We start from the raw sequence: 19,866 nt of genomic DNA on the forward strand, positions 1-19,866 counted from the left end.
GTAGCATCAATACAGTTAGTACATAAATTTATATTGGGCTCCACTTTGGCTTTAGCACATATAGCACAGATATCTTCCTCTGAATCAGACATGTTTAACACACTAGCAAATAAACTAGCAACTTGGAAATACTTTTCAAGTAATTTACTATAATATGAAAACGTACTGTGCCTATAAGAAGCACAGAAAAAGTTATGACAGTTGAAAATTAATAAACTGAAAAGTTATAGCATCAAATCTTTGTAAAAAACACAATTTTAGCAAAGGATTGCTCTCCATTAGCAAAGGATAACTAACCCTGATAGCAGAAAAAAAAAAAAAAAAAAAAAAAAATACAGAAATAAACGTTTTTTTTTTTTATCACAGTCAACTACAATCTCACAGCTCTGCTGTGAGTGATTACCTCCCTCAAAACAAGTTTTGAAGACCCCTGAGTTCTGTAGAGATGAACCGGATCATGCAGGGAAGACAATAAACTTCTGACTGAATTTTTTGATGTCTCCCCCTCACACATAACAGTGAGAGAGATCAGTAAACTGTCATAAATTAAATAAAACGACTGCCAAGTGGAAAAAAATAGTGCCCAAAACATTTTTTCACCCAGTACCTCAGAAAATTAAACGATTTTACATGCCAGCAAAAAACGTTTAACATTAATAAATTGAGTGTTATTAAAAAGCCTGTTGCTAGTCCCTGCAAATTAGGCTAAAGTTTTATGCATACAGTATAATTCCAGTGAAGTGCCATTCCCCAGAATACTGAAGTGTAAAATATACATACATGACAGCCTGATACCAGTTGCTGCTACTGCATTTAAGGCTGAGTTTACATTATATCGGTATGGCAGAATTTTCTCATCAATTCCATTGTCAGAAAATAATAAGCTGCTACATACCTCTTTGCAGATTAATCTGCCCGCTGTCCCCTGATCTGAAGTTTACCTCTCCTCAGATGGCCGAGAAACAGCAATATGATCTTAACTACTCCGGCTAAAATCATAGAAAAACTCAGGTAGATTCTTCTTCAAATTCTACCAGAGAAGGAATAACACACTCCGGTGCTATTATAAAATAACAAACTTTTGATTGAAGGTATGAAACTAAGTATAATCACCACAGTCCTCTCACACATCCTATCTATTCGTTGGGTGCAAGAGAATGACTGGTAATGGCAGTTAGGGGAGGAGCTATATAGCAGCTCTGCTGGGTGAATCCTCTTGCACTTCCTGTTGGGGAGGAGTTAATATCCCATAAGTAATGGATGATCCGTGGACTGGATACACTTAACAAGAGAAATGGGGCATTTGCATTCTACTGGCTCAACAGAAAATAGCTGGCTGGTCTTCATATTTTTCCAGGGCTGCTTTTTATTCCCAGTCCAGCCCTGGCTAAGGATGTTCCTCAGAGTACAGTATGTTTTGAGCATAGTTATACAAGATGAGAACTAGAAGTATAACAGGCAATCTAGCAATTAGAGTATTTTTTAAAAGTTAGTGGCAAGTTCTTTTTTAAGGAACAGAAGCATCTCTGCATGTTCAGCTATAAGTCTGTTTCTTTTATCAGTAGGTACGTTTGACGCTAAGTTGAACTGTCTTTCACTTTCACACTACTGCATGGGTCAGAAAGATATTTTTGGGCCATTAAATCTCAGTTTATTAACTGCCCAGTACGTCAGGGGTTTGTCTGAATGAGGTACAGAGATCTCTCCCAGGTAGGCTTCTAGCTGTATAGTAGCAGCTTTTGGGGCACTGCTCTCAAACGTACAATAATAAAAATAACAGCAATTTGCATTAGCAGAACAGAAGTGAACAATTTTTTAGTTAAGTCTCCACTCCAGCTTAAAATGAAATGGGAACATCCAGTTTGAAAAACGCCACAAGATGGCGTATGTGTAGGAATTGGAGGTATCGGTTTAAGTATATATACTGATGTACTGCAGGGGGTGTAGTAGATATTGGTGCAGTTTGTATAAAATGCAATAAAACATTTTGACAATTACATATATTAATGATTATATATATATATATATATATATATATATATATATATATATATATATATATATATATATATATACACACACATACATACATACACATATACATACACACACACACACACACACACACACACTGTTCTACACTGTTCTATACACATACTGTTCTATATACAAACACACTTATTATAACTTCCCCAAACACAATACGAAGTGCTGAAAGCCAACAGAACTAAAGGCAATAGCTAGCTGAATAAAAAGAAAATTTATGCTTACCTGATAAATTTATTTCTTTTTTGACACGATGAGTCCACGGATCATCTTAATTACTAATGGGATATTCACCTCCTGGTCAGCAGGAGGCGGCAAAAAGCACCACAGCAAAGATGTTAAATAGCTCCTCCCTTCCCTCCCACTCCAGTCATTCGACCAAAGTTAAGGAGAGAAAGGAAAAACCAAGGTGCAGAGGTGTTGGAAGTTTATAATAACCAATAACCTGTCTTTCAAAAACAGGGCAGGCCGTGGACTCATTGTGTCGAAAAATAAATAAATTTATCAGGTAAGCATAAATTTTCTTTTCTTTTTAATGACACGATGAGTCCACGGATCATCTTAATTACTAATAGGATTTAATACCCAAGCTAGAGTACACAGATGATACGAGAGGGACAAGACAGGGAACCTACATGGAAGGCACCACTGCTTGAAGAACTTTTCCCCCAAAAGTGGAATCAGCAGAAGCAAAAGTGTCAAATTTATAGAAGCTTCATTCTTGAATGCCCCTGAGGAAGCAACGGCCCTAGTGGAATGGGCCGCAACTCTCTCTGGAGGCTGCTCTCCAGCAGTCTCAAATGCAAAACGTATGATACTCTTCAGCCAAAAAGAAAAGAGAAGTAGCCGTAGCTTTCTGTCCCTTACGTTTTCCTGAGAAAACCAAAAACAAGACTGACAAAGTCCTTAGTCACCTACAGGTAAAACTATAAAGCACGGACTACATCCAAACTGTGCAAAAGCCGTTCTGAGAAATAGGATTAGAACACAAGGGAGGAACAATAATCTCCTGATTAATGTTCCGATAAGAAGCAACCTTAGGAAGAAATCCTAATTTAGTACGTAAAACTACCTTATCAGAATGAAAAATAAGGTAAGGGAACTCATAATGCAATGCCGAGAGCTCTGACACTCTGTGAGCAGAAGAAATAAAACTTTCCAAGATAACACTTCAATATCTAAGGAATGCCTAGGCTCAAACGGAGCCCCTTGAAGAACTTTAAGAACAAATTCAAACTCCAGGGAGGAGTAGTCGGTTTGAACACAGGTCTGAACCTGACCAAACGAATGTACGTCTGGGATGACCGCCAGACGAACCTGAAACAAAATAGACAAGGCAGATATGACTTGTTGAAAATTCTAGGAATCCGATCCCTACTCCCTTTAAGAGTATCCTTTGGATTCGCACTAGTATAAATATTTACGCCATATCATATGGGTAAAGATCATCTAATGAATACAAAAAAGGGGTTTGTCCCTGTGTGGTGTGTCACAAGGTAAATAGGAGCTAAAGTCACTGTAGTGAATATATAAACTTCACAGACCCAATTGGATAATTTATGTTCAAACAGTCGTGTCTGATGCAAATGTGACCCCCTCCTCTCACCTCTGTTACGTCCGGTCCTGGGGGCAGGAACACTGAAACCTGTCGGCGGTATGCTCGTTATGCCGGTGGCTCTTTGCCTTCAGCCTATCCGGTAAAGCTTTCAAGCTGCATCCGCTGATGGTGCCTGTACTCCCTCGTCAGACGTGTCAGGAGGTAGGGGGGCGGGAACCGGCAAACTCTACCCTGTACTTTCCTTTTGATGTGATTGGTCCAGAAGACGTCCTCTATTCAGACGCTCCCTCCTGATTGGAGTGAAATCGATTTCAGCCAATCCTCAAGTGAATAGGGGAAGCCCGGCTGCAGGGTCTGTTCAGCAGTGTGGAAGTTAGGGATGGTGTGAGGAGCAGTCTCCTCTCTCAGTGCTCACGCTGATAGGTCACAGAAACAGAGCAAAAAGGAGATGCGGAGCACTGAGTAAAATAAAAAGCAGCTTTGATAACGGCGGAATGCCGAAACATGTCAGCAGCTGTTTGAGCTGAACCCAATTGCAAGGAATAGCACCCTAACTCCATGAATTTTTTCGTCTTTTAATAATTCTACAATAATAAAGAGACTTTTTATTTTACTCAGTGCTCCGCATCTCCTTTTTGCTAAAGATCATCTAGACACAGGCTTACAAGTCTGATTCATGGTCTCAATGACCAATTCCTAATCCATGCTTGTACAAAATAAAGCTTCCATCTTCCAGTAGATAACTTCCGGGAAAATATTTTTGGATAAAAGAAGGATCCTTGACGTAGAAGGTCCTTCCTCCACAGAGATTCCCAGGTGGAAGATGTGAAATGTCCCCCAGGACTGCATACCAATCCTGCGGACCACGCCGGTGAAATGAGGACCACCGACGTCCTTTCCTGCTTAGTTCGAGCCAAGGTTCCAGGAGAAAAATCAAATGGAGGAATTAAATATGCCATATTGAAATTCCAAGTTAACGCCAAGGCGTCTATTAGAACAGCCTGAGGAATCTTTTTACCTCAATCCGTACCTCAGGCGCTTGACATTGTGACGAAAGTCATGAAATTCAATTGCAACTGACCCCATTGAGAATCAGGCTGGAAAGCACTCCCAGCCATAATTCCCACCACAGATGAAGTAAGATCTAACAAAATTGACAAACCCCGCCGAAGCTAACCGAGGCCAGGCTAGGAGAGGTTTGAAGATTACTCTCGTTTTTAAAAAGCTTATGGGGATAACCAACTCCTCCCGAGTCCATGTTCCCTGCTCTTAGAGGGCCCCAAACAGTTCCCCAGCCCACATGCTGGCTATCTGTTGGCACATTCACCCAGAAGAACTTTGAAAGCTGGTTCTTAAATGCTGCACTGAGCCACTGATGTGACTGGCGAGTTAGGCAAGAATTCTTGAATTCCTGACTACTGTCAGCTTCATTGATGAGGAGACTAATATAGTTCTCCAAGAAAAATTAACCTTGTAGTTAGAACTAAGGAACTCTTTTCCAAATTAACCTTCCAAACAGGAGACCGCAGGAAAAATTGTGCGTAATCCTGCTCGTTGAAAGGAAGGCGTCTGAACCAGAATGTTGTCACTGAAGTGTTCCGCAATCGGGATACCACTAACAGTGAGCCTAGAACCCTCGAGAAAATTCTGAGAACTGTGACTAGGCCGGAAAAGGTCACAAGTTGATATGTTTGTCTTGAAAAGATAAACCTTAGAAATTTAAGATAGTCCTTGTTGATGGGAACATGCATTTAGTATGCATCCTTCAATTCCCCTGTGGTCTTAATTGACCCTTTTGGATCAAAGAAAGAATGGAAAGATAGTTTCCTTCTTGAAATACGGCACTCTGAGAACCCTGTGTGGATTCTAAAATAGGTCTGAAGATTCCCTCCTTCTTGGGAACCACGATCAGATAGGAATAGTATCCCCGACCTCATTCCTGCATTGGACCAGGAACTGTCACTCTCAGGTCGGAGAGGATCCGTACACAGTGTAAGAGCGCCTTTCCCTTTGTCTGGTCTGCTGATAATCCTGAAGCAGGAACCTGCCCCTGGGAAGAAAGTCTTGAACTCTAATTTGTATCCCTGGGACACAAAGTACACACCCCAGGGATCGTGACCACCAAACCAAACCTGATTAAAAAAGGAGAGCCTGCCCCCTTACGGATCGAGTGCATGCCCCTCATGCTGGCTTTGATTTAACAGCAGGCTTCTTGGACTGTTCTCCCCTATTCTAAACCAGATAGGGTCTCCAGGAAGGCTTAGACTGCCTCTGCTTGGGAAAAGGAGTGGAAGGATTTCCCTAGAAATCTCGAAAAGAACAAAATTATCGGACATCCTTTTCGCTATTCCTCTTATCCTGTAAATGAAACATCCGCAGACTAAGATTTTACCTTAGCACTCTGCGGGCCAATATGGCAAAGCCTGAAACATAGCTCCCAACTTAATAAACCTCTGTATTAAAGGAGTCTACTAACTTAAAAGGCCCTTATCCTATCCCTGCGAGAGAGATGTCTGTCCAATATAAACGGACAATGCATCAAACCAGTACGTCGCCGCACTGGAAACAGTAGCCATACCAACCGCAGGTTGACAATGTAAACCCTCTAACTTCTAACCATAGGGTCCTTCTCCTGCATAGAGTCCTTAAGGAACTACCATCCTTCATGCGAATAGTATCTCCCTTGGCTAGCATGGAAATTCTCATTCACCTTGGATATCGTCTTCTTCTAAGGGTAGGAGAAAAGGGGGTAACTCTATAGCCCTATCTGGTACAGGAAATACTTCCACCATGAAGGGCACATCACAATATTAGTATAACCTAATGGTGTCGGAGTCACTCAGAGTAGCTAAACCCTCCTCAAGTAGCAAATGGAGGTATTCAAGCTAAAACAGAAGGAAAACAAACTCAGGATCAGATAAAGGTATTACTTCATCTGAGACTGAGAATTCCTTATCCGATACTACCGAAGTATCTTCCTCCTCAGTTACAGGGAAGAAACAGTCGGAATAGCTACAACTGAATCAATCACACTATTCTGAGTGAATATGTCCTCTTGCACTTTTTCCCTACAGCGTGGGGAAAAAAGAAAATGTATTAAATGCAAGGTAACTCCAGGTGGTGTGAGAGGAAACGCAGGGCACTGCATGTGATCTATAAATTTACTTTGGAACACCTTAGGAGAAATTTGTGGCATATCTTGACCATTGTCAATAGGCTCCTAAGCAGCATGCGCCTTAGGGGGACTAGGTTCAGAACAAGTCTATCTTTATCAATTAAAGATCTCTCAATAAATGAGAAATAGAAGCGGATTGGTAGTACCACATTGGCATCCAAGACTAAAAGAAAAGACCCCTAGCAGGGCCTCTTGGTCACAATGGATGAAGTAGACAAACAGCTGAAATTTTTTAATAAAAATTAACACATCAAAAACTTTACTGTCTCTTTAAATTTTAAAATGTAACTTTTTATTTTTGTGTGCATAAAATGAGCATTGGCATTAGACTCCTGAACAGCATCCTCTTTAGAAAATTATGGTTCAGCAAAAAGTCTATCCCTATAACTTAAAGTCCTCTCAATACATGAGGAATAGAAAGGGATTGGTGGTTCCAAATTGGCCTCAAAACAGTTAGAGCAAGTGACAGCTTGCAAAGACTCTTGGTCCATCAACTCACAACTGGTCACAAAATTAGGCAATTTTATAAGCAATTTTAGAGTTATACAAAAAATGTTACTGTCTTTAAATAATAAAACGGTACCTTTTTTCCTTCATTATTATGTGTGTGCATAAAAACGAAACTTTCCCTGCAGAGCATCTCTACACCTCAGCAGCACTTTGCTGAGGTGCCTAGCTGCCAGAATAAAGCGACTTCCTCAACTGAACTCTGCAGATAATATGACACGCATCCATTTTAATATGCGTAGCTGAACTAACAAGCGCTATTTCTCTATTCAGAGCGCAATAATTGGATAACAAGCTTCCTCTTCGGAACTGACAGGAAGAGGAAGCTAGAAAAGGGCGCGCAGAGCTTTCCCTAGAAACGGACATCATGGGCGTGTCAAGTCAGCCATCTCCCGATCATAATCTATTACGTGAGGAGAGAACCACCATAAGCCTCGTTGTCCAGCCCCCATGTGAACATCTGTTTTCCGGTCCTAGAAGCACTTGTTCTGGCTTAAAACATGCACTTCTAGGGAGAGACTGGAACCTTCTGCCCTGCTTCCGTATCACTGAAGCGCAATGTAACATGCGCGTAAAGCAGAAGGACCCGCCCATCGTGGGCGTTGCAAGTAACAACTAAGTCTCCTAGCCGTTATGAAGCAAAATATAACGCCATAAGTGAAACCACCAGAGTCAACTGCCACCCAGTGCCTGCTTAATGCTGCCTAACCCATAATAAAGTGAATCATATGTGTCACCCATATTATGAATTATTGATAGTGAAGTGCTCCCTTTTTCTGAGTGTCTATTCCTGTATTAGCCCCAGAAACAATGAAGAAGCACTTACCTCCAATGTCTGCCTGACAGCAAGGCAGATCACCAGGCTTGAGAGGTCCTCTTCCCCCACATGGGCCTGTGAAAGAAATATGCGTAGCTGAACTAACAAGCGCTATTTCTCTATTCAGAGTGCAATAATTGGATAACAAGCTTCCTCTTCGGAACTGACAGGAAGAGGAAGCTAGAAAAGGGCGAGCAGAGCTTTCCCTAGAAACGGCCATCGTGGGCGTGTCAAGTCAGCAATCTCCCGATCATAATCTATTACGTGAGGAGAGAACCACCATAAGCCTCATTGTCCAGCCCCCATGTGAACCTCTGTTTTCCGGTCCTAGAAGCGCTTGTTCTGGCTTAAAACATGCGCTTCTAGGGAGAGACTGGAACCTTCTGCCCTGCTTCCGTATCACTGAAGCACAATGTAACAGGCGCGTAAAGCAGAAGGACCCGCCCATCGTGGGCTTTGCAAGTAACAACTAAGTCTCCCGGCCGTTATGAAGCAAAATATAACGCCATAAGTGAAACCACCAGAGCCAACTGCCACCCAGTGCCTGCTTAATGCTGCCCAACCCATAATAAAGTGAATTTTATGTGTCACCCATATTATGAATTATTGATAGTGAAGTGCTCCCTTTTTCTGAGTGTCTATTCCTGTATTAGCCCCAGGAACAATGAAGAAGCACTTACCTCCAATGTCTGCCTGACAGCAAGGCAGATCACCAGGCTTGAGAGGTCCTCTCCCCCACATGGGCCTGTGAAATAAATTCTTGAGTAAATATCCCTCAGGTATTCTGATTTAGGGCAGCATTCAATATATGGGAGGCCCAGTGAGAATTATGTCCCACAAGTTCCCATTGCTCTAAAGCCACCAATGCTCTACTGAAAAGACTGATATGGACTACGGCTACACCCTAGAACAAAGCAGCACAATCTTGCACTACTTTAAAAATAATAAATTCTTGATTGAAGAATCTAATCTAACACCTCACTTTACCACTTCCTATCACTAACGTAGGCAAAGAGAATGACTGGGGTGGGAGGGAAGGGAGGAGCTATTTAACAGCTTTGCTGTGGTGCTCTTTGCTGACCAGGAGGTGAATATCCCATTAGTAATTAAGATGATCCGTGGACTCATCGTGTCATTAAAAAGAAAAAGGTTCAGAGCTACCTCTAAACTGTAAGCTCCATGGGCAGTCTCTTATCATACCCCCCTAGAATGTAAGCTCTTTGGGCAAAATCTCCCATTATATACCTGTATAATACTTCTAAAATAATTTGAAGCTTCTTAATAATATAGCCACAAAAAAGTGCCGCCCCTTCTTAATCTGTGCCCTAGGCAAGTGCCTTGCTTGCCTAGGCCAAGATACACCCCTGTGTTATATACATACAGGTATACCTCACTTTACAGCCATTCACTTTACAGCACTTCGCTAATACAGCGCTTTGTTGAGCTGAAGTTTAACCTCCAAGGATTTTGAAACAGTGCTACAATCATCGTGATTTTGCGAGAAAAGTGACTGCCACCATTTTGTTATGTTTAGTTCACTCTGTTTACAGCTTTAAAGTGCAATCAGTGTCAGTGTTATAGTCTGGCATATTTTACTACATTAATTGTCACTATTTTACAGGTACAGTATTTATTGAATACTGTGCTGTGCTAGTGTTAAACTAAATGTAGCACTATTGCATCACTAATATATGTTAGTTCAAACATGTGTTCAAGTTTTTGTATACACATGCCCACACATACAGTTTTATATACATACACACACTGTTATATACATACATATATATAGATATAGAGAGAGAGAGAAAAAAGGCACTCACTGGTTCAGATACAATACCCCTCCACCTTAAATAACCCAATGGCTTCTGATAACGCCGAGCTGCGATCGCGGCCCGCATGCTGCAGATCCGGAAGTCATGTGACCGGAAGTTGCGTCACCTACGTGGATCACGTGATGACGTCAGTTGCCATAGTGACAAATGTTTGTTGTCTAACGGTAACATAGGAAATGAGGAAGGGCCCATCCAAAGGGATATAAGGCCAAAATCATTTATAATTCCTATTTAGCATATAAAACCTCTTGTCTATACTATAGAATACTGCAGTAAGCCATATATAAGAGCGCTATGTGAACTAAAAACAATAAAGACAATCTATCATAGGTGATCAATTACAATTAAAAAATGAATATGGTGGACATATGAATTCTGTTATTGTTTTAAGAAAGCTATTTATACTTTGGAATATATATATATATTACAGTATTAATATTAATCCATTATATGGGTATTGGGAGATGTAATTGAACACCATTTGTAAATAACCCAAACCCTAAATACTGTACATATATACATCCAATAAATTAGTGTATTCTTCATATTTCCTGGAGTATGGCAAAAAATACCTGAGGACTTAAAAACTGGAGATAAGTAAAGTCATGTTTGAGAGTCAGAGATTGTGGATGTTATTCTTAGATGGATAGTACAATTATAATCAATGGAGGAAAAATAGATCAGTTCCCAGTGTAAAATGGCGAGAAATCGAGCATAGTGTTCAACCCCCTAGGTGTTATGGTGTCCAAAGTGTCAGCGATGATTAGCTGTGCGATCAGGGAAGCCATCAAAAATGGCGACTCTGATCAGCCAGTAGCACGCCACTTCGCCAGACATAAGCATGGTGTATCAAGTCTAAAAACCATGCTGATAGACCAAGTACCACCGTTGACAAGGGGAGGTGACAGGGGCAATCGGCTTCTAAGATTGGAGACAAGATGGATCTATACTTTGGACACCATATTCATTTTTTAATTGTAATTGATCACCTATGATCGATTGTCTTTATTGTTTTTAGTTCACATAGCGCTCTGATATACGGCTGACTGCAGTATTCTATAGTATAGACAAGAGGTTTTATATGCTAAATAGGAACTATAAATGATTTTGGCCTTATATCCCTTTGGATGGGTCCTTCCTCATTTCCTATGTTACCGTTAGACAACAAACATTTGTCACTATGGCAACAGACGTCATCACGTGATCCATGTAGGTGACGCAACTTCCGGTCACATGACTTCCGGATCTGCAGCATGCGGGCCGCGATCCCGGCTCGGCGTTATCAGAAGCCATTGGGTTATTTAAGGTGGAGGGGTATTGTATATTTTATACTGCTTTTTGTATTTTCCAAAATGTCTGTATCATGCATTTGAAAAAGGAGGTGGAATACCTCCGAAACGTCATGCAATTTTAACTTAATTTATTAAAGGTTAAGTTTTATCTGAACCAGTGAGTGCCTTTTTTCTACGAATATGTATTGGATCATTTTTTGAAGTGCACCCTGGAGGCTGTTATATTCGTATATGGAGTGCCTTTCCAAATTACTCTAAACTTATAAAATATATATATATATATATATAAAAAGAAGAAGTCCTGATTGACTGACTCATCAACGCCCAGCTCAAACCGTTTAACCTAGGAATGTGAAATTTGGAAGATACGCTGTTTTTATGATGGGGGTAAAAGGGGGGGGGGGGGGATTTATATATAATTATATCTCAAAAATCAAAGATGTTTCAGACGTGAAAATTGGTATATACATTCTCCTTTAAAAATAAAGAAACGTGTTTCACCATTTCCCGAAAATCCACCAAAAGGGGATGAAAGGGGGGGGGGGGTGATTTATGAGGATACCTATATCTCAAAAACTGAAGATGTTGCAGACGTGAACATTGGTATTTACATTCTACTTTAAAAATAAAGAAACAAGTAGTTTACCATTTCCCGAAATTCCAGTTAAAGGGGTTGAAAAGGGGGGGGATTTATGAGGATATCTATATCTCAAAAAAAAGAAGATGTTACAGACCTGAAAATTGGTATTTACATTCTCCTAAAAAAATAATGAAACACGTGTTTTAAACATTTCCCGAAAATCCCCTTAAAGGGGGTGAAAAGGGGGGGGGGGGTTTGATTAAGGAAGGCTACCTATATCTCAAAAACCTAAGATGTTACAGACGTGAAAATTGGTTTTTACATTCTCCTTTAAAAATAAAGAAACACGTATTTTACCATTTCCCAAAAATCCACTTAAAGGGGGTGAAAAGGGGGACATTTATGAGGTTACCTATATCTCAAAAACCAAAGGTTACAGACGTGAAATTTGGTATTTATATTCTCCTTTAAAAATAAAGAAACACGTCTTTTACCATTTCACAAAAATCCACTTAAAGGGGGTGAAAAGGGGGACATTTATGAGGTTACCTATATCTCAAAAACCAAAGGTTACAGACGTGAAATTTGGTATTTATATTCTCCTTTAAAAATAAAGAAACACATATTTTACCATTTCCCAAAAATCCACTTAAAGGAATAGTCTAGTCACAATTAAACTTTCATGATTCAGATAAAGCATGCAATTTTAAGCAACTTTCTAATTTACTCCTATTATCAATTTTTATTTGTTCTCTTGGTATATTTATTTGAATAAGCAAGAATGTAAGCACAGGAGCTGGCCCATTTTAGTTCAGAATCAGGGTAGCACTTTCTGACTGGTGTCTGAAATGTAGCCACCAATCAGCAAGCACTAACCAGGTGCTGAATCAAAAATGGGCCCGGCTCCTTAAGCTTACATTCAAATAAAGATACAAAGAAAATTTTATATTAGGAGTAAAATAGAAAGTTGCTTAAAATTGCATGCTCTATCTGAATAAAGAAACTTTAATTTTGACTAGACTATTCCTTTAAAGTGGGGGGGGGGGGGGGATTTATGAGGATACATATATCTCAAAAACCAAAGATGTTAGAAAAGTTAAAAATTATAATTTAAAATCTTCATTATAAATTAAGTTTACATGCCACATTTCTTGTTCCTAACTTCAGTAGTTCTAAAAATATGGATATCACTAAAACAAATTAACACTCTTCTTTCACATCTGACAGTTGACTCATAATATATCATTACAATTTAATATTAAAGTAATTGTAAACAGAATAATAACATATTTTTTATGTGCCGGACAGACGCCCCGCCAACAACTTAGCTATTTGGTGCCGATGTACAAGAAACACTGAGAATTAATGAAAACTCACAAAGGTTATGTCAGCAAGTGTGCAACCAGAACGGGCACACATGTGAGGGCACACGTCATTGCGAGCGGTCGTGTTTTTTGCAATTTTTTACAAATCACAAAATCCATGCAAGTGAAGTAAAGGCAACAGCTAGTATAATATATATATATATATATATATATATATATATATATATATATATATATATATATATATATATATATATATATATATATATATATATATACAGTGAGGCCCCGGTTTACGCACGACTCGGTATACGAAATTTCGGTTTACGAAATCGAAATTTGAAGAAAATTTGACTCGGTTTACGAATTTTTTTCGCAATACGAAACAAAATGCCGGTTTGCCCCCCTCGGTTTACGAATATTTTTCGCAATACGAAACCAGTGGCCCCTGTGCCCCCTGCATACTCAAGTATGATTGAATTAATGAAGTTTGGGTACCAGTGTAGAGGTGTTGGAGAGGTTTTGGAGCCATTTTGCAGCAAGTTGTTGAGCCTTTTGGAGCCATTTGCAGCAAGTTGTTAAGCCTTTTGGAGCCATTTGCAGCAAGTTGTGGAGCCTTTTGGAGACATTGGAGCCATTTGCAGCAAGTTGTTAAGCCTTTTGGAGCCTTTTGGAGCCTTTTTTGGACACTTTACTTGAATTTTTTCGGACCTCCGGAACGCATTAATTGATTTTCAATGCATTCCTATGGGAAACCGTGTTTCGGTTTACGAATTTTTCGCAATACGAAACGACCCGGAGAACGAATTAAATTCGTAAACCGAGGCCTCACTGTATATATATATATTATATTATACACACACACATATATAAACATACACACACTGTAAATATACACACAGTTACCCAAATTTAGAAACCCAGATTTCCATTTTATTTTGAAGAATATTGATTTTAAGCTGTCAGTTCTGATTCCAAACTATCAGCTACCATCTATTAGTATATGGTATTGGTGCTTGACAGCTCTATACATTTTCACTGACTTTTCTATGCAAACTGTATCTGTAGATAAATCATTTTAAACATGGTTTTTACTATTTTGGTTATTTAACATTTAAGACCTCTTGTTCCTTTCTATCTGTCAGCAATGGATTCAAAACATGCACATGCTACAAGACATTATGTAAGATAAACTTTAAAAACTTTTTTTATTCAAAAATATGCAAATAAACAAAGCAAATTTGATAATAGAAGTACATTTGAAAATTGTCTAAATTGTAATGCTCTATCCAATCCATTAAATTTTAACTTTACTGTGCCTTTAAATAGGCTACCATGATTCTATCTCAATCATGAACTTTTCACTTCATTGTCCCTTTAAGCATGGATGAACTAGCACCTGAAAATTAGGGATGCCCTCTTTTACATGAGTGGGTGAAGGCAGTGAAGTGGATCTTCCCAGATTTATTAAGAAACTAAATGATAACACTTTAGATACTGGTTTCACTTTTGAATTTAATAAAGCTAAAATCAACTTTTAGACATTACACTTTGTGGGATCCCTGCTTGGTTGGTGGAAATCAAGGTGTACATGAAACCCATATCTGGGAATACCCCTGTTACACGCCGGTTGCTGCCACCTAAAAAGGGTGTTTAAAGCAGAAGCCAAGGGGCACTTCATAAGACAAAAAAGCCCTGCTCAGAACAGGACTTGTATGAAAAACAAAACAGCTCTCCTAGCTGAACGGTTTAGGGAGTGTGGATATGGGAGAGGAATAATCCAAGGTGCTCAGAAATTGGTGAACCTATTGGACAGACAAAGGCCTCTATTTATCAAGCTGTCTACTTTCTAGCATTCGCCGTCCCCAATACGCTCGCCTAACATCGCCGCCGCGGACCTGAATACGTTCGCCAAATTTATCAAGAAAGCGGTCAAAAAGCCGCGCACCAAGTACGGTGTGAGATGAGCAGCGGACTGTTGTTAACTAACAGTCATCGATCTCGCTGCTCTTCGGCTTATTCGCAGCTTTCTTGCTACCCTGTCACTAAGCACCCACACTGTACTATACTGTTTTACCCCCTATACCGCCGCTCCCGGAGCCCCCCACAACTATAATATAACTAAATACATTTTTTAACCCCTAAACCGCCGCTCCCAGACCCCGCCGCCACCTACATTATACATATTAACCCCTGCCCCCCTACACCGCCGCCACCTACATAAAGTTATTAACCCCTATACTGCCGATCCCGGACCCCGCCGCAACTAAATATATTTTTTAACCCCTAAACCGCTGCTCCCGGAGCCCACCGCCACCTACATTATACATATTAACCCCTATCCTGCCCCCCTACACCGCCGCCACTATAATAAAGTAATTAACCCCTAAACCTAAGTTTAACCCTAACACCCCCTAACTTAAATATATTTAAAATAAATCTAAATAAATATTACTATTATTAACTAAATAATTTCTATTTAAAACTAAATACTTACCTATAAAATAAACCCTAAAATAGCTACAATATAATTAATAATTACATTGTAGCTATTTTAGGATTTACTTTTATTTTACAGGCAACTTTCTATTTATTTTAACTAGGTACAATAGTTATTAAATAGTTATTAACTATTTAATAACTATCTAGCTAAAATAAAGACAAAATTACTTGTAAAATAAAACCTAACCTAAGTTACAATTACACCTAACACTACACTATAATTAAATTAATTACATAAATTAACTACAATTAACTAAAATTAACTAAAGTACAACCCCCCACCACTAAATTACAGAAAATAAAAAAAGAATTACAAGAATTTTAAGATAATTACACCTAATCATTCACCCTTGTCATTCCATAGAAAGCAGTTATAATCTGAAGTAATCTCTCTTTCAGAATATGCTACTGTACCTGGTAAATATCTATTTGATATTTCTCATATTTTTGTTGCTATAGAACTTTTAAATGTAATCCCATTATAGTCTATGGGCATTCTATCTTGTCATTCACCTTTGTCATTCCATAGAAAGCAACTATAATCTGACGTAATCTCACTTTCAGAATGTGCTATGTACATGGGGAACATATCTGGTAAATATATATATACTGTATGTCTGATATTTTTGTTGCTATAACACTAAATGTAATCCTATTATAGTCTATGGGCATTCCATCTTGTCATTCACCCTTGTCATTCCATAGAAAGCAGCTATAATCTGACATAATCTCACTTTCAGAATATGCTACTGTACCTGGGGAACATATCTGGTAAATATCTAGTTGATATGTCTCATAGTTTTGTTGCTTCAACACTTTTAATTTTACATCCCATTAAAAGCTATGGGCATTCCATTTTGTCATTCACCCTTGTCATTCCTTTTAGTACATCCCAGAAACAATGCATCTTTTTGTTATATTAAATGGTAAATTATATTTAAAAAGCGATTTTACCTAAAAAGCGTATGTTTTGTGTAAATGTGGTAATCTATTGCACAGGGGTTAACGTACACACTTTCGTTTATTAAGATATTCGTGTTTAAGCACTTTATATCGCTCTACTCACAAAATACATGGCCACATAAACCAATAGGGAAGCGAAATCATAACGTAAGTCAGCCTGGTAACAGACGATTGTAAAATGGTGAATTCATTTTAAACCAATCGAAAAGCAGAGCTTGTGAAGTCAACACACCTAGCAACAGTAACCCAGGCACGGCCTTCTTACCGTTTATACAAGAATTAACGACCATGTTACTTTCTACATTGTATAATAGTAAAGCAGAACTATATGCCAGTGGCTAAAAGTCGCAGTGTCTAGCCACCACCCGCTATCACCCATACCACTTACCATGTTTGCTTCCGCCCAGGAATAGCCAAACTGCCCAATCACACCGCGCATGCGTGATCGTTGACGTGAATGACGTACGAGCAAAGTGAGTGTCAGTGACTGTGGGATCCGCCTTGAAAGCGCTACACGATAAACAGTGGTGGGAACCGGGAACCACTAGAGAGCGTGCATCGTTGTAATTGACTGAAATATACGGTTTGCTATTAGTGACTATTGAATTTGGGGAGTGAAGTAGTGAACAAATCTGTTGTTGTTTTTTTTTTTTTAAAAAAGCGCATTTAGATCTATACGTACATACTGTAATATTAACATTCAAGTGAAGGTAAAGTTTAAACATTCTAAATACGATAATGAATTTGTCAAGCTTTCAATAAGCTGATTGCTAACTTTTTATCTCAATTTCTTTTACATTTATGAAATAAAACATTTTTTTTATTCACCACCGTTCCGATGTTGACTCCTCCCAACCGCTTTTTCCTTATTTTCTAGTCTCTGACATATAGAGCGGTTTCGCCCGCTGTAAACATCTGTCAAAAGCTTGTTCGCAGTGCTCCATTAAACTGCTCCTGTGCAAATCAGCAATTTCCCTCCCTATTGCGCATGCGCTAATCGGCAAATCGCTTGTCAGGATTGTAGACGTCTGTAGCAAGTCTATTATCTAATATGGGTATTCAAACATAATACGCATGCGCAAAACGGGTGCGCGTGTGGATTCCAAGATAAAAATGTTTCACACCGCGCATGCGTGATCGTTGACGTGAATGACGTACGAGCAAAGTGAGTGTCAGTGACTGTGGGATCCGCCTTGAAAGCGCTACACGATAAACAGTGGTGGGAACCGGGAACCACTAGAGAGCGTGCATCGTTGTAATTGACTGAAATATACGGTTTGCTATTAGTGACTATTGAATTTGGGGAGTGAAGTAGTGAACAAATCTGTTGTTTTTTTTTTAAAAAAAAGCGCATTTAGATCTATACGTACATACTGTAATAACATTCAAGTGAAGGTAAAGTTTAAACATTCTAAATACGATAATGAATTTGTCAAGCTTTCAATAAGCTGATTGCTAACTTTTTATCTCAATTTCTTTTACATTTATGAAATAAAACATTTTTTTTATTCACCACCGTTCCGATGTTGACTCCTCCCAACCGCTATTTCCTTATTTTCTAGTCTCTGACATATAGAGCGGTTTCACCCGCTGTAAACATCTGTCAAAAGCTTGTTCGCAGTGCTCCATTAAACTGCTCCTGTGCAAATCAGCAATTTCCCTCCCTATTGCGCATGCGCTAATCGGCAAATCGCTTGTCAGGATTGTAGACGTCTGTAGCAAGTCTATTATATAATATGGGTATTCAAACATAATACGCATGTGCAAAACGGGTGCGCGTGTGGATTCCAAGATAAAAATGTTTTATAGCGCATGCGCAGATCATCCAGGAGGCGGATGAAAAAACGTGAAAAACACACAGGAGGGCGCTCAAAGTGGTGTTAAATAACAATATGTGATCAATAAATGTTATACATATATATTGGTGAAAATAGTAGAAAATTATTTAAATATTTAGGATTATTCAAATCCGAAATAACTCATAAAAAATATCAACTTAATAAAAAATATATAATATTTATTTTAAAAATCAGGCTAAATGTCCTGAGAATATGCAAATATCCGGAAAATAAACGTGTAAGAAGTGGGTGTTCAGTGCGGTATATGAATAGCTACAAATATATACAATACGTTCAATAAGTCAGAATGTTTAGATGCACTTGAATGTTACACATGATAAAATACACATCGCAATAAATCCAAAAATATTTGAATAGCAAATAAATATTGAGCAAGTCTTATATAAAACCTGACTATAAAAACAATAAAGGGTCCACATATTATGATATATTTGCGGGACGTCTCCCAGAAATACCACCTCATAGAAGTTAAAAGTCCAGAACAGGTTAAAACAAACACATTCAGTGGCGTGTGTGTGTTGTCAGTTTGAGCATATGTTCATAATATCTTCAATCACAGCTAATAGCCATAAGTGATCTATAGTAATACTGCAAATCTGAAACAGGAGCAAAGTACTCACCCTCTCGTTCTTTGTTAATAAGTTTAGGTTGTGTTGCGATAAGGAAAATTATACCTCTTACAATCGGCTCCTCACGGACACTTTGATCCGGTCCTGCTTATGCTGTGGGTATGTTCACCACAAGGATTCTGTTGTGAACGTCACATATGCTGGGAGTGCTTGGATCCGAAATCAGCTGTGGGAATCCTCTGCTGATCTCTAAGTACCTGCACTTAGTTCAATTGCACGCAGGTCAATGGAAGATTACTGAATCCTCTTTTAGTACATGTGATCGTAATAATCAGTCTGATAACGAGTTTGGCCAAACTCTTACTTCAAAAATGATGAAATGCAGGAGCAAATATTTCAGATTAAAACTGGCAGTGCTTCAACGCATTTCACCCGCAACTCGGGCTTTCTCAAGATAGTTTGCCAGCTGTGATTGATCATCCTAATATACCTATACTTCTCTTCTCATTGGTTGATTCAAACAGGTAGTTGTTGTCAGGGTGCCAGGAATCAGACTGAGACGAGAAGTGCAAAAATAATCACACCTTTATTAATAGCAAGAAATAATAAAAAGTCCACAAGTCAAATAACAAGCCAGGAGTCAAAACCAGAGCTGGTAGTCAGACGAGCCGAGTCAGGAGCGAAAGCGAATAGTCAGACGAGCCAGAATCAGGAACAAGGAAAACAGCAGAGTCAGGAACAAGCCAGGGATCAGGAACCAGGAAGGACGTCCGACAGCCAGGTAATACACAGGAACTCTCACAAATAGGTCTGAGACAACGCAAAGGCAAAGCATACTGAA

At 39.0% G+C, this 19,866-nt stretch overlaps 1 protein-coding gene across 1 annotated transcript in view; it reads right to left on the minus strand.

The window, feature by feature from the left end:
- The window catches only part of LOC128644005 (dynein light chain roadblock-type 1-like), a 33,768-nt gene extending 16,128 nt beyond the window's left edge, over positions 1-17,640 (minus strand). The window contains exons 1-2 of the mRNA XM_053696770.1: positions 17,426-17,640; positions 16,986-17,168 (exon numbers count right to left, since the gene is read on the minus strand). Coding sequence (XP_053552745.1) covers positions 16,986-17,036 — 51 coding nt within the window. The 5' untranslated portion in view covers positions 17,037-17,168; positions 17,426-17,640. The remainder of the gene's footprint in view (positions 1-16,985; positions 17,169-17,425) is intronic.
- Positions 17,641-19,866: the final 2,226 nt, after the last annotated feature.

This window comes from Bombina bombina, unplaced genomic scaffold (genome assembly GCF_027579735.1).
Source record: "Bombina bombina isolate aBomBom1 unplaced genomic scaffold, aBomBom1.pri scaffold_1207, whole genome shotgun sequence".
Taxonomy (NCBI): Eukaryota; Metazoa; Chordata; class Amphibia; order Anura; family Bombinatoridae; genus Bombina; species Bombina bombina.